The 15,631-nt window shown below is 40.2% G+C and overlaps 2 protein-coding genes across 2 annotated transcripts; one reads left to right on the forward strand and one right to left on the reverse strand.

Annotated features, from left to right (window-relative positions):
• The first annotated feature begins 2,266 nt into the window (after window positions 1–2,266).
• On the forward strand, window positions 2,267–7,580 carry ccn4b (cellular communication network factor 4b). Its single transcript, XM_026999957.2, has 5 exons — window positions 2,267–2,434; window positions 3,003–3,279; window positions 5,181–5,435; window positions 6,106–6,299; window positions 6,395–7,580. Exons 1-5 carry the CDS (start codon window positions 2,387–2,389, stop codon window positions 6,692–6,694), a joined length of 1,074 nt encoding a protein of 357 aa, XP_026855758.2. The 5' UTR covers window positions 2,267–2,386; the 3' UTR covers window positions 6,695–7,580.
• An 834-nt stretch (window positions 7,581–8,414) lies between these two features.
• On the reverse strand, window positions 8,415–15,492 carry ndrg1b (N-myc downstream regulated 1b). The gene is made up of 15 exons (XM_026999987.2): window positions 15,474–15,492; window positions 15,331–15,363; window positions 14,260–14,365; window positions 13,964–14,090; window positions 13,365–13,427; window positions 13,196–13,256; window positions 12,793–12,879; window positions 10,492–10,548; window positions 9,862–9,965; window positions 9,692–9,754; window positions 9,540–9,591; window positions 9,374–9,421; window positions 9,177–9,212; window positions 9,039–9,090; window positions 8,415–8,794 (listed from the first exon to the last, which is right to left on the reverse strand). Exons 3-15 carry the CDS (start codon window positions 14,321–14,323, stop codon window positions 8,628–8,630), a joined length of 981 nt encoding a protein of 326 aa, XP_026855788.2. The 5' UTR covers window positions 14,324–14,365; window positions 15,331–15,363; window positions 15,474–15,492; the 3' UTR covers window positions 8,415–8,627.
• Between the last annotated feature and the right edge of the window lie 139 nt (window positions 15,493–15,631).

The raw sequence follows: 15,631 nt of genomic DNA on the forward strand, positions 1-15,631 counted from the left end.
AAAAGCTCACGTAGGTGTCCAAATACTTTTATCTATATTGTACATTACAGTAATACACTTGCTATATGACCTTCTGCCTTAAAAGTCACAATGTATTTTTATTTATCTAATTTGCCAAGAAATGGAATGTATCCCCAACATTACATTATTTGGCAAAATTATTAAAATGGTATTTTCAATTCAGTTAAATGGCTGTCTCAACACAAATAATTATACTTTCCAATCTGGTTCTCAGGTCTTGAATATCATCAAAACAGTACTTCTCAAAGTTTCAGAACTGCTGCAATCAATGTTAAGGTTCTTGTAAACTTCTGCCAGTCATAGCCACCAAAGGAGACCACCCCTTCTTTTATTGTCAGCGCCTCCATCCAAACTAATCTCCATAGCCCCTCATTCCAAAGACATGCACATTGATCACTTAAAGTAACTGAAGGCATGGAGGATCCCTACGGAGAAATTTCCTACAGACATCTCCTAGACATCAATCCTGTTTTGATACAGTAAACTACGAGATTTTACTTGATCAGTTGCAGAACTGGGTAGACTTCTCTAGCACAATGTCAGACGTTTCATAATTAAGTAGTTCTGACTACTATGTTGTAGTCAGACATCCAAGCATCGTGTAGATTTCCACAAGGGTCGATTCTAGGTCATTCATTATTTACATGTTTTGAAGGAAAAAGGAAATGGATGCTGTATCATATCACTTAAGAACTGCCTCAACAAGGTCAACCCTCAAAGTGAGAAACTCAAAGCGAGAAAGAGACTTATGAAGGATTCAACAGAAAGGCAGTCAAAGATTTTGAAGGAGCTACAGGCTGAGACTAGTCTGAAGGAGGACTATGCTACAGTATCATTTGCTGAGCACTGCTCATAACTGGCTAATATGTTTGGTGGCTTGAAAGAAGCCATTATTAAAGAAAAAACACATCAAACGCAAGTTTGACAGAAAACATCTGTGTGATCCAGCTAGAATGTTGTTTAAGATGGATGCTCTCCAATGGTTAAATCAAAGTCTACATCTCAGTCCAGTCAAGAACTTTCGATGCTATCTGAAAATTGTAGTCAACAAATGGCATCCAACCAACATGAAACAACAAATCTGCCAGGACCAATGTGTGAAAATCATTTCTAAACAGTGTGCAAAGCTGGTAGCAACTGTCTCCAGTAGACTTAAAACTCTCACTGCAGTAAAACGTGTTTATACGAAGTAGTGGTCTGAAGAAATCGGACACTTACGCAAACAGCATTTTTTCCTGTTTTTTTCTGATGACAACTAATGGTTTTTCACTTAAAATTTTGTGTTAAGAGAATATTGCTTTTCAGTAAAAGTATGGGCTGGAACAATATGTTTGTCACTTGTAATCCACATGCATATGATAACTTTTAAGGGGATTGAATACTTTTGCAAGGCACTGTATGCCTGTCATTACCACCTGATGCCTATCTACCTAGTCTATCAAGTTATTGTTAAACTGTAGCCTATAAATTACATTAGCCAGTAGATGCCCAAAACATTTCGGCACTTTCCTATCTACCTACTCATGGGCACCATCAGTAATTCATTTAGAATTCATGTGCCAAATTCCTCACATATAAAGAACGAGGCATCACATTACACTGCCAGGCAAACATCATCTATGGCTAGCCATACCTTATAGAATTGTTTTTAAGAGTTTTGGTAGCCTTGTGCCTTTTATCTTAACAAAACGATTATGCTCGTCTCGCAGTTCATTATCATAAAGGAAACTGCTAGTCATCCGAGAAATGTGTTTGAAAAGTGGTGAGTCTGCTTATAAATATCATGGCGCCTTGTTCTGGAATTACTTAAAAAACCCGTGTGACATTCTAAGGCTGGACATCTTCACATCTTAAAGCGCACTAATTAATATCGTATTTATTTAATTCTGTCATTTCGTCTTTTACGTGTATAAAATATTACTGTTCTTGATCCTATTTGGTTGTGTTATTTTACTCTGTTTTGTACTTTTATAACCAGTGTGTTTTCAACTCTAGCTACATTCCCGCCACTGCTACAGACAATTGCAATATAGTCTATAATCGCTAACGTGGAGTCCAGCACACACATAATATGTATCGCTGTGTGGGCAATCAGAGTCTACCTGAGTAAGATGGTTGACATGAGGGAAGCAGATGCTCCGTACGTCTCGCAGAACTTACGGGCTGAGGATAAACGGAGCCAAACCACCTGGGTCGAAACGCTGACGTCAACATCGACGCCAGCAACGTTGACAGAGACAGTTGCTAATGTGGCAGTGAGCGGCTCACCGATGTCTCGAAAAGACTTTGCCAGACGGAGTGAAATGGATTTTGACTATAACGGAGAATAATTTTGTCTCAATGTGTGTCACACAGAATATTAGTGATGAGGTGGTTTCTGTGGATACTGCTGTTAGCCAGTGGTCTTTATCAGGTGAGCGATTGTATCGTAAAGTGATATATACATTATGTATATATGTACATTTATAACCTCATTCAGTATCGTACTGGCACAAGGCATGAGGTTTTCACATGGAGAATATTAACTTTACGCGTTATGCTGTTGGGCACCTTTTTTGGTGCATTAATGGGAACATGGTCATTAGCACATGAAAAAAAAGTTTTAATCATCCTGGTGAAGTGCTACAGGAGCCGCAGGCACAGAATATAGTTTCCATTATTTGGCCTGTGAAATTGAATCCACATCTTTAACTACTACAGCAGCCTATATATTGACAGATTTGAAGTGCTGCCTAAAAGACTGGTTATTTGGACGTGCAAAGCCATAGGCTAATTCCAATGTAATCTTATTATTTGCTGAAGGGTGCAAAATTATCTGCGCCTCAGAATATGACGCTGAATTAGTTAATTTCTTAATTACTAAATTAATTAAATTATCAAATGAACTACGATTTGAAAACTATTTCATTGATGTCCTGTGCTGGATCACGTTGATGTTAAAGAATATTGTTTTTAACCTTTTCTTTCTTCCTTTTACAAAGATCGTGTCCCAAAACTCCACCGACATGCCCGTTGTGACCACAGATTTACACCCCGTCAACAGGACACAGTACTGTAAATGGCCGTGCAAGTGTCCCAAGAGCGCCCCCGTGTGCGCTCCGGGGGTCAGTCTACTTACAGACGGCTGTGACTGCTGCAAGGTATGTGCAAAACAGATGGGTGCAACCTGCAACGAAAGAGACACCTGTGACTACCATAAGGGATTGTACTGTGACTACAGCGCTGACAAGCCTAGATACGAAAAAGGAGTGTGTGCATGTAAGTGATTCCATGTGCTAATCGATTGCTTTTATATCAGGCTACAAATATCTTACCTAAACACATCCCGTAATATAGGCCTTTACAAGTTTTTGCTACTTTTATATATGATCAGACATGTACATTAAGATGACACTATTCTGTTTGAAGAAGTTCAGGGGCCCATCATTTCATTTTCATTTGAAAAGTTTTAAAAATTTAAATCACAGTGCTTGGGTTTACATAACTGGGCTCCACTGTTTTTCAGATTTTGACATTCACATATCCCTGTTAATAAAACTAATGTCATTCAAGGAATTTGCAGATGCTTGAAACTTATAAGACAGAATTTTCACCCTTGTTTCTTTAATCTGTGTGTTTGTATAGTTTGTAATTAAAAAAAAGAGACTTCTTGAAAGTAGACTGGCAATTTAATAAAAATCAAACCTTAAAAGTCCAGCTCTTTTAATACCCACTGTTGTTGTGACAGCTCTCAGGAGCCCTCAAGGCCTGGTCTACTGTAATAAAAGATGTAGAGGTATTCTAAATTGCAGTGAAGTACAAAAGCTTCCCAGAGAAACAGAGGTCGTTCTCTATTACCTCATCTGTCTGTCTGTCTGCCACATGGGCAGACATAACATTAAAACTACCTGCCTAATATTGCATAGGTCCACCTTGTGCCATCAAAACAGCTGATCTGACAAGGTGTGGACTCCGCAAGACCGCTGAAGGTGTCCTGTGGGCTATGGCACCAAGATGTTAGCAACAGATCCTTTAAAGTACTGTTAGTTGCGAACTGGAGCCTCCATGTATCAGACTTGTCTTTCCACCATATCCCACAGATACTTGACTGGATTAAGATATGTTGAATTTGGAAGCCAAGTCTGTCATGTTCCGCAATTCCAGAGCATTTTTTGCACTGTGGCAGGGTGTATTACCCTGCTGAAAAAGGCCACTGCCATTAGGGAATATTGTTGCCATGAAGAGGTGTACTTGGTATGTAACAATGTTTGGGTAGGTAGTATGGGTTAAAGTGACATTCACATGAATACCAGGACCCAAGGTTTCCCAGCAGAACAGTGCCCAGAGCATCATACTGCCTCTGCCCGATTGTCTTCTTCCCATAGCGCATCCTGGTGCCATCTCTTCCCTTGGTAAGCGACACACGCAATGTGGCCCTCCACATCTAGATGATGTGGTTCATCAAACCAGGCCACTTTCTTCCATTGTTCCGTGGTTCAGTTCCGATGCTCTCGTTCCCGTTGTATTTGGTGGTAGACAGGGATAAGCATGGTCAGCCTGAGTGGTCTGTGGCTACACAGTAAGATGCGATGCACAGTGTCACTTACACCACAGTGAGAATGAACATTTTCAGCAAGTTGTACTGCAGTAGCTTTTCTGAGGGATCAGACCAGATGGACTAGGCTTCAGTCCCCGCACATATCAGCGAGTCTTGGGCACCCATGACCCTGTTGCCAATTCACCAGTGGTCCTTCCGTGGACTTTTTTGAGAGGTACTAACTACTGCGTACTGAAACTGCATTGTGGAACACCCCACAAAACCTATCCTTTTGGAAATGATCAAGTCGTCTACCCATCACAATTTTGCCCTTGTCGAAATCGCTCAGATCCATGCGCTTGCCCATTTTTGCCCATGACATTCACGTCACCTGTCTGTGGTGTTAATGCTGTAGCTCGGTAAACCAGTTGATTACACATAGCAAACTTGTATCCAAGGTGAGGCTATGGAGTGCTCAGTACAGAGGTGGTAATGCGCATGTCCTGCACATGTCTATGCATCTTCATTTTCAAGCCCTTCCCATTCTCACACACTCTCCTCCTGCATGAAACTCCTACATAGTCTTGCACGGTCCATTGACTGATGAAGTCAGCGCTGTTCTATGCATGCTCTTGTGCTTCAGATCTGATGGGGACAGGCTGTGAATATGATGGTGTGATTTACCGAAACGGCCAGAGTTTCCAGCCCAGCTGTAAGTACCGCTGCCTGTGTGTGAATGGGGCAATTGGGTGCGTGTCGCTGTGCACCGACGCCCCGCCACCCCGGGTTTGGTGCCAGTCAGCCAAGAAGGTGAGAATTCCAGGCCGCTGCTGTGAGCAGTGGATCTGCGACGAGTTTCAAAAACCACGCAAGACCAGGCCCAGGCATGCTCCCGAGGGTAAGGACAACTCTGATGCTCGTGTAGGTCATGCTTTTTTATTTGTATAGCACTTGCAATTGCTTTGTGTATAAAGTGTGCAATATATATACACTCACCATGCCTTGAGGTAAAGGAGTTTTTCAAATAAGACCTTATTAAAATTGCTGTAGTACATTCAGATGTTTTTATTGATTTTATTTAGCAAATTAAAAAAAAACCCAAAAAAAACCTGACAAAACAAGTTACGAAAAAGTCATAGCAAGGTTTTAACATGCATGACTGTACTATGAGTTTAATATTTTCAAAAAGGGTATGGTTTTCATTGAAGGCTGAAATGATCACGCCATTGCAAAGTGTTGAAGCCTGATGAGGAAGACTGGTGAACTTGTTAGCCATAAACCTATTGGTTTAATCAAAGATTATTGCAAGATTATAAATAATAGCAAACAGCAGTTTGAATAAGTCTGGGATGGAACGAAGTGATATTGTGATTTAGATGCTAACACGGGCTTGTTTTAGACATCAAGCCCTCTTTCTCTTTGTGGTTACAAAATGTGTTTACAAGTGAGTACAAGGTCTCTGTTGCTGTAGAGGATTGCAGATCTTAAATTGACTTTCTGGTAAAATAAATAAAGAGGATACCTAAAATAAAAACAAAAATAGCTAACATTTTTCATGCATTACTCAGTGGCTCTAAGCACCAATGAGATCTGGCACAAAAACTGCATTGCCCAGACTACCCCTTGGAGCCCCTGCTCGAAGACCTGTGGGCGGGGTGTATCTATGCGAATTTCCAATGAAAACACCCAGTGTGAGATGGAGAAAGAAACCCGAATGTGCAACATTCGCCCCTGTGAGGTGGACATCACCAAATACTTTCGGGTAAAGATATCTTTCATTATTCCATTTGTTAATTTGTTAGCTTACCCATAAGTACGATTACTGACATTTACTCTCATGGATACTGTATCCCCAAGCCAGGAAAAAAGTGCCTGAACATCTACCGTGAGCAGGAGTTCCAGAACTTCACCATCTCCGGCTGTGTCAGTAAGAAACCATACTGGCCCAAATACTGCGGTGTGTGTTCTGATGAACGCTGCTGCATTCCGTACAAGTCAAAGACCATCGAGGTGGAATTTCAGTGTCCCAACGGGTCAGTCTTCACTTGGAAGTACATGTGGATCAATGCTTGCTTCTGCAACCTCTCTTGCAGGAACCCCAATGACATCTTTGCTGAGCTGGAGCCCTTCTTTGAGCCCAGCGAGATCATGAATTGAGAAGGGCAGTGATAATACCATAGACCCTCTGCCATATGACATTCTCTGCAGGGATCAATGCTCACATGAGTATTGATCATAAGTGGATTCAGAAGGTCAAAGTGCAGTAAGGAATATTTCATCTATGTGTTCAGGTTATATATGTGCACGGTTAACATGCAACCTGACTGAGCAAAAGTTTCAGTAATGCGTTTTAAGGCTCCATGGGGTACACAGCTTGGAAGGAATTAAAGTTGGCAGGTCATTCGGAACTTTTACAGAAAGGATGATAAATTTAATTTACGTTCGCCAAAAGGCTGGCGTTCCTTGTGCACAGAGCAGCCAAAGAGCTTATGCAATCTTCACTTGATCCGAGAGATATGGAAATGTTTATTTCACGTCAGAATCAACTGTTAAAACTTTTGAAATATGAAAATGAAAGTAAATGAAAATGAAAATGAAAGTATGAAAGCAAAATTCGGCATTCTAGTTTGTGGCCTGTCATGCAGGCACATACGGGCATGGCAGAACTACTAATCAGCACAGAGTGGTGCAAGTACAGAACGAGATTGGGTCAGAATCAATACATGATCCAAAACTATGGTTAGGCGTGCCGCCGTAATGTCCCAGCAGAATAACTCCTCTTTCCCATTAAAAGCCGAGTGTGAGCCGGTAACACAGTGCAGTGACCATTTCGTCCTGACGGCGAGCATGCAGGAACTGCAGTGCCAAAGGAATTCACTGATGAGGAAACAGACATACTGTAACAATAATCTCTTGTTTTTATAATAATAAGTATAAACAACAGTACTACAAAAATAATTAACAACACCAACGATAATTATGATAATGAATATTGTCATTATTGTTGTTCACTGTGATAAGAATAAAATGAATGGCTACATAATTATGTGACTGTTTATTTAAATGACATAATTGTCCGTGTGTAATGACACACCACCTGTCTCATTTACACTTAATAGTCACAGAACAGTTTTAATATAAAAAAAATAACTTGTGATGCTTGTTCTCTTCATCATATATTGTTTCATATACATTATGCAGCACGACCAAGGTGTTGCTGATACACAGAGACTCAGGCAGAAGGTGCTACACACCTGATGGGTACAAACATTGCAGGCATTGCATGCTATACCTCTGCAGTCATTGGTAAGCTACAGCAGAATACAGATAACTAAACATACTTCAGTAAACCACAAGAAGTATTAGCTCCTATAACATAAAAATCCATAATATTCTACCATAATAAGCATGAAACCATAATAAGTGATAAGCCTTAAGAAGTGATAGCCATAGTTCACATCTCTCAAATACCCATCAACACACACTGCTGGTGCAATTTATACAATTATCCCATAAATCAAAGCCTTTTCATTGTTCATAAAAATATTATACAAATGGTATATGATCATTATTAAAAAGTATTATACATTGATTCATAGACTAAGTACTAAAAGTATTATACATTGATTGATGTACTATACATCAACTTTTTATGGCTATTAAATACATTTATGGCATTTAGTTGACGCTTTTATCCAAAGCAACTTACAATTATGATTGAGTACAACTTGAAATATTGAGGGTTGCTCAGGGGCCCAACAGTGGCAACTTGGCAGTGGTGGGGCTTAAACCAGCAACCTTCCAATGACAAGGCAAGCACCTTAACCACTGAGCTACCACTTACCAATAAACATAAAACACTGAACCTGATAAGTTAAAAACACTTTAAACAGCTTTTTATTGTTTTTTTCTTTTTTCCTTTTGTGCAAGACTAAATTAGTCTACTGGGACACTGACACACAAACTCTACACAGCAACGGTCCCTTAATTTGGGGCATTTTTAAAATTTGAAATGTAGCAGAACTGAGCATGAGAACGGTGAGATAGCCCTGGGCATATGGGGAGAAGGGTGAGGCTGTGTTAGAACATCTCAGCCCTTTAGTGGAACACTTGGGAGGAGGGTCTCGTCCTCAGCCATGACACTCTTGGAGGTGCTCTCCTCGGTCCTGATGGTGTAGGACCGAGGCCAGAAGGATGCCACGCTGGTGGTGAAGGAGGTGCAGTCACGAGACAGGCGTGTCATGCCTGCAGAGGACACTGTCAGAGGCAGAGATATGCAGGGAGACAAGGTGAAATAACATAGCTCTAGGTCCCTAATGGCACCACTTATAAAGCATACATGCTACATGCTTTGAACATAGCTATGGAAGCCTGTTAGGTCTACCACGGGCAGTGCTGTACAGTTCTAAATTGGATTTATGGGCTTTACATTGTGCAGAGGCTTTCTGATGTATTATTTTGACCTTTTGACAGTGTGTTCATATTTATAGTATTTACTTACTGTAGCCCAGTCCTTGGATGAAATATTTCAAGGCTTCTGCCAGCTTGCCAGGCTATAAGGTAAGAACAAGACAATAGATTACAGAGTGTATCAGTCAGTTTGAATGCAAGAGCATTATTTTAATGGGTAACCACAGACCTGATCAAACTGAGGTAGGCCTCCACAGTCAGCCATCTTCATGAGGATCAACATGAAGGACAATGTAATAGAGAGATGTTATGTTCTAAAGAGTCAATGTTATATTATAAAAGAGACAATGCTATAAAGAGAGTGAAATTAAACAAAATTAAATATCATATTCAGTATTGCTTTGATGACATTTGAAGGTCACTAACTTTGAGGAGGGTTGTTTTTGTGGGATCCATTCTGGAATTGCACTCAACCTATGATGGAAAACACATACATTCGCATGCAGGCTCCCAGGTACAGATAGAAGTTTGATTTGAATGCTGGGTTTGATGTTGTTTTTTAACTTCTGCATTTAAAACAAATTGTACATACCACAGCATCAACCGCAGGAGAGTTATCTCCTACCACCAGGAGAGTGTGACACCTAGAGTAACAAAACCTTTCAGGCATGTGGGGCATAGGAGCAGTTTACATCAAAAAAATAACATGGAATAAAGATAAAAGAGAAACATTTTATCACTGACTTTAGAGTCTTCATAGGAGTGATTCCACCTGGAGACGTTCTCTCAATTTTCAGGTTACTTCGTCTGAGAAAGTAATAATAAGCTAATAAGACTGGGAACTGTTCATATGACAATCAGGTCTAGAAACAGAGAGCTCAGAAGGTTCAATAGAATGCAGATCTCAGAGATACCTGTAGTAGGACTTCATGAAATGTAGAAGGTTGGTCTGGTTAATCCTATTTGTGATGTTGTTACGAAATGTCCCTATAAATTCTGCCTTCTTCTTAATCTCCTCCTGCCAAGGTACCATAAAGTCAGTCCAAGACTCAATCAGTCACAAAACATCAAACCTTGATGTGAATACAGATTTAAATATCTCTCCCTCTATGTGCAGTCTACAAGGGCACTTAAGATAGATACATACAATAAAAAGATTATGTAAAAAAAAAAAACATTGTTGACCTTTTGATGGACAATAATGTAGGCATCTGGTTCTTGAGTTACAAATAGGACACACTATAAATTCAGAATAGCTCATATGGAGCACTTATCATTAGTAATAAGGTGTCTAACTTTTAATTATTCTAGATTAGTGTTAGTGACCCAGTCCACGGGACATATGAAATGGCCTACATTTTTGCTCTGACCCAGCCCAGTACACTTGTACCAGGCATTCATTTTCCTAATGGCTTGGTTTAGGAGTGAGGATGTTGTTGGGAGCTGGGATAGAGGGAAAATGTGGGCTGTCTGATGGATCCCAAGGACTGGGTTAAGAAATACTGCTCTATAATACATATATCATTTTGGGGGTTATTTCATACCTGTCTGAACAGGTGGGAGATGACTGTATCAGGGAGACCAAGGGCCCATCTGGAAATCTGTGGAAAGTGTGGGTTGATCTTTAGGGTCTCGAGTACACAAACTATGATCCAATACAGTACTTTATTAAAAGAGGCTTGACACTTTTGTAAGGATCCCAAAAGAATGAAAATATAGGGTCAATTGCCACCATAAGCTTGGCCAGAAAAATCACCTGGACACAGTAGAATACTAAGAGTAATATTCTGTATATTAGTTTTCACATTTGTGCCCACCACTGCTCCCTGTTCTGAGGACTATTATTTGTATTTATGTGTCGCTCATGAAGGAGGATATATAAAACATGAGCAGACCCACAGACAGGGCATGTGTAACATTTGGAGCAGGTGCTGAGATGGAATCGCTCGCAGTAAGGCAAATGCAGCTTTATAAGAGAGCAAGGGAATTCCACAGGTGCAATCCAAAGCACTAGCCAGGGTCGAAATCTAGAAATCAGTCAATGAAGTAAACAAAACAGACAGATAACAGGCAAAGAGAGCAATCCAAATGCAGGCAGAAATCCAACAAACCGGCAAAACAAACACTATGACAAATGGCTCAGAAATCAACAAAACCAAAACAAAGAAGCACAAGGAAACAAAACCAGGAGGTAAGTAAACAGAGGCGTTGCCATGGAAACCGCAATGCCAGGGAGGAGCGAACATGACAGTAAATAACAAGAATGAAAAAGGAGAGAGAACAGGAGAAAAAAAGAATGAGAAAAAGAATTATTATTATTATCATTAATAATAATAACAGCAATGTGTATGTTAGATGTTAAATAACACTGTTATACTGGGAGAAAATTCAGAGTGTGTGTGAGGGGGAGTTTGTGAAAATTGAGCAAAGTGTTTTGTTATGGTTATATACAGGGTAGTATAGTATTGGGCTCCAGTGTACCTACTTTTTCAGTGGTGTTTAATTGTTGGGGTGATTACTTTTGTAGAAAATTAATGACCGGATTCCAGATTGAGCTGTATTAACTGGTTCTGTTTTGGACAGAAGCAGAAATGTTTCCATTGATATGTGATCCATTAGTAAATTTTTCCAGTGAGTAATAGTAATGGTGTTTTTTTATTTCCTGTTCATGAGGATAGTTTTCTTGGTGATTATTAGAGCTGTAAGTAGTGCAGTGGTGGTTTCTTTTGTGGTACTGATTGCTGATGTGTATCCTAAAAGACATAATTCTGGAGATACAGGTTTGATCATTTCTTTCAAAAAGTGTTTCATGTGTATGCAGTTCCATATATCATAGATAAAAGCATTCTGTGTACAATGTGAGCAGATTTCAGAGTTGGTGAATCCCATTTTAAACATCTTATGATCAGTGTAATGTATTCTCTGGATAATTGCACAAGTTATAGATTAGTGCATACAGAAATTATTTTGGTCTTCTTCCCATTGTGGTTGGCAGGGCTATTTTCGGATTTGGATTAGAATTTTTTTTTGTATTTTTGATGAGTTTGTCTGGAGACAATATGCGGATATAATCAGAGATTGTAGAGGGTTGATATAATCAGCCCTCTTTTTCCGTTCCTTTGATTGTGGAGTACAGTAAAGATTTTAGTTGTTGGAATCGAATATTGCCAATGTTGTAAAGTTGTGATTGTGATATCGGATAGTTATCATGAAGTCACGGAACGCTCGCCTCCCGCGAGGCATGTGGTTTGGCCAGCTACGTGCAGTGGGAGGACCCTCGTTTGTGGCCACGCCTGCACACACCTGCGCCTCGTTTGTCTGTGCGTATTTAAACGCACGTCAGGGTGCGCAGCGTCGTTGATCATTGTTAAGATAGCGTATTGATATTAGCGGCGTCGGCACGCCAAGTATTTCTGGTTATTGTTAACCGTTTCATGTTTGTTTCTAATATGTGTGAGTTCCCCTGTGTTTGTTTCAATTAAATGTTCGTCCTGTCCATCGCCCTTTGACACTCAGGCAACCAAGCGTTACATATAAGGTGACTAGGATTTTTCTAAATGGGAGAACTGATTTTCCATGGCTTGTGAGTTTATGGAATTTCCACCAAGCTTGTCAGAGTTGATGCTATTGTTGGAATGTTTAGCAGGTTTTTTTTTTTTAAATGTGTTTGGCTGATAAATTGTAATCATTGAGAATAAGTAACTTACATTTAGGTATATTTCAATTAATAATTATATAGATTGAAATTACAGCTTCTTTGTAAAAACAAAACAAATTTGTGAGAAACACAGCATGTATAATTATTTCTGTGTCTGTAAAAATCCTATTATATGAAGCTGTGATACCTTGTATGCTGCCCGGTCTGCCCAGCCTTCTGCCTGAGCATTAATGTTAATCAGAATAAGGCCCTCGACCAGGTCTGGGTACTTCAGCTGCAAGACATTTATCCATGAGCAGTCAAAGAGAGACAAACCTTCAGGGCAAAATCACTTTAGATGTCAAACTGCTGTAGTTAAATGAGCAATTATTAAGAGTGTTCATGTTTGGAGTTCTTGCACTTGGAAAAAGGTATGTTTACATATGCAAGCAGAGGGGTACTAGTGAAGTATCAGCATTTTGGAGAGTTGATAATGAGGATTACGCTAGAAGCATCAACACTGTTATGAAACATGACTGTCACTGAGGAGTTATCTTGGTTTGATCGATATGTTAAAATACATCGGGAAGAAAGACGGTGCTGCAACTCACAGTGAACCGTGTGAGGATGTTTGCTCCTGCTCCAACGGCCATTCCAATAACACTCTTGATGCTGTGGAGAGAAAAAAAATGTACCTCACTTTGAACCTTAAGAGGGTTTCAGATTAGAACAAGGACTGACAGTTTAATTTCAGAGTAAATGTTAATCTGGTTCACTCACTTAAAATGCTTGAGCACAATAGGGAGGGTCTCGGAGAGCTGGTCCATTGAGGGATATTTGAATCTACAGAACAAGAATTGCACTGGGTGAGTTATAATTTTAAGGGACCCCATTGATTCTCCATGATTTGAACCTGCTAAACCTAGCTATGATGTACTGGGAGCCACAGCCAGCAATGTAGCATGTGAACACTAAGACGTTTATGAAAGAAATCCAAGTGCATGACAATTTTGTGCTAGCTAGACATGCTGACAGTCTGAGCCTCCAGATGTTAGTTTAGTTGGGTCTGTCACTGTGTTGCCCAGATGGAGCGCTCTAGAGCAGCAGACGCAGAATCTGCCCTGGAACAGACGGCAGATCTGACTGGTGCTGTGCTCTGCTCTTCTTCCCTCAGACCCTGGCACTAACACCGTGACCTAGAGTTGTCCTGTCTGATTGCTAGAGAGTAGTGGCCTGAGGGCAGATGGAGGGCTATGGAGTAGGTTCTGATAAATGTACCTTCTGGAAAAATGGTATGTGATGGTCATGTTTTAGATTAGGTTTAACCTTGGCATGTCTTTCAGCCCCTGAAAGAACATTGTGGCACGTGAGGCACTCACACTCGCCCTGCAGGGAAGGTGCTGGCACCCTCATGTTGCCCGGGAGCACTGAGTTGACACACAGCAAAGTGGCACATAATTTCCCGCATGTCCTCATGATGGAAGAAAGAGTCGAAGCACGATTTGTCTGCAGACATCCATACCAGGGTCATTACAACACAATAAAAGAAGAGTATTCTAAGTTTTAGACTTTAACCAGAGCAATCATCTATATGCCACAAGCCACAATATTACAGTACAAATAGCAGACCAGTAGATACTTCACATTCATGTTTGTTATGAGATCAGAATCTTACGGTTCAGTCCAATATCGTGGTATGTGAGGATGACTGGTCGGTTATCCCTGGGGATACCAGTCATGGTGCAGCGTATAGTGCCAAAAGGACTCTCCACATTCTCCTCCTATAAGAGCCAGGTTGGGTATAAAACACAATCTCTGAAAGGAGGTCTGATTCCACAGTAGTGGTTTTGTGTGTCAGGAAATTACTCTGTCACACTTAGAACTACCTCTGTGGAATGAGCCTCTTTTCATGAGGAATGTCAATTATTAATTCCCATCAAATTAGAGCCACATTAGAGAGATGGATAAATGAAGCTGGGATTCAGAGACTGGTCATAAACAACCTCTGTGTGGGCCTCACCATACTCTTTTCAGAAACATGTCAATTAAGCCTAGATTGGAAATCAGTGACCTTAAATCAGCAACATAACACTGTTTTACTGAGGTGATCAAATTGATAAATTGGAAAGCACTGAAAAAATAATTTTCTCATCCATTATCATTAAGAAGGTTTTGTCAGTTTCAGTGGCTTATCTGGGTGGTCGTAAGGATAAACAGTTAAACAGATACCACTATAATGGCACTCCACATTGATAGTGCATTAACATCCATAAATATGTTACGTTTTTTTAAAAATATATAATTCTAGGAAGTTCAAGTTAATTTGATTACAAAAGATCATATTTGACTCATAAGACACATGAGAGTGCTTAAAAACTGTCACGGAATGCTCCCCTCTCACAGGTCATATGGTCTTGTTGTAACCACGCCTTTGTACTTAGCGTACACCTGCACACGGTTTAGTCATGTAATGTCTGTGTGTATGTAAACCACTTTGGGAGTGTGCGTCTTTGTCTGTTACTGCTCACGTCCGTGTCAGCTGTAGCCGTGGTTATGTTAACCGTTTCTGTTATATGTGAGCGCCGTTGTCTTCATTGTGTATCAATAAACGTGTGTGACCGTCGAAGGTCTGAACGTCCTGTTCCTTGCCCTGTGGCACTCGGCCCGTTACAAAAACATGCATTACTGGTATAAAAAAAAAACCATTAGCCTATTAAAACAGCTGTGAAAAGGTAGTGTTACTTACCACAACTTGATCTCCAAATGCCCCCTTAAAATCCTTCAGATAAAGCACAAAGAAAATTTGTCATTTTGGATGTGAAAAGGTCCATCCCATTGGCTATATTCTATTAATTGTACTCAAAATCTGAAAATATAGCCTTGTCATACCGGAGATAATGGGTCTATACTAAACACATCATCGCACGTTATTTCATCAGCCTCCAACAGAGGGGGGGTCTGTGGGTCAAGAAGAAAAAGTCTTAGTGCCAAGTTCCATAAACAATGTTCAGGCTTGCTGATTATACATACGTATGGTTGTAAAACAC

Source organism: Electrophorus electricus, chromosome 10, assembly GCF_013358815.1.
Source record: "Electrophorus electricus isolate fEleEle1 chromosome 10, fEleEle1.pri, whole genome shotgun sequence".
Classification (NCBI taxonomy): domain Eukaryota; kingdom Metazoa; phylum Chordata; class Actinopteri; order Gymnotiformes; family Gymnotidae; genus Electrophorus; species Electrophorus electricus.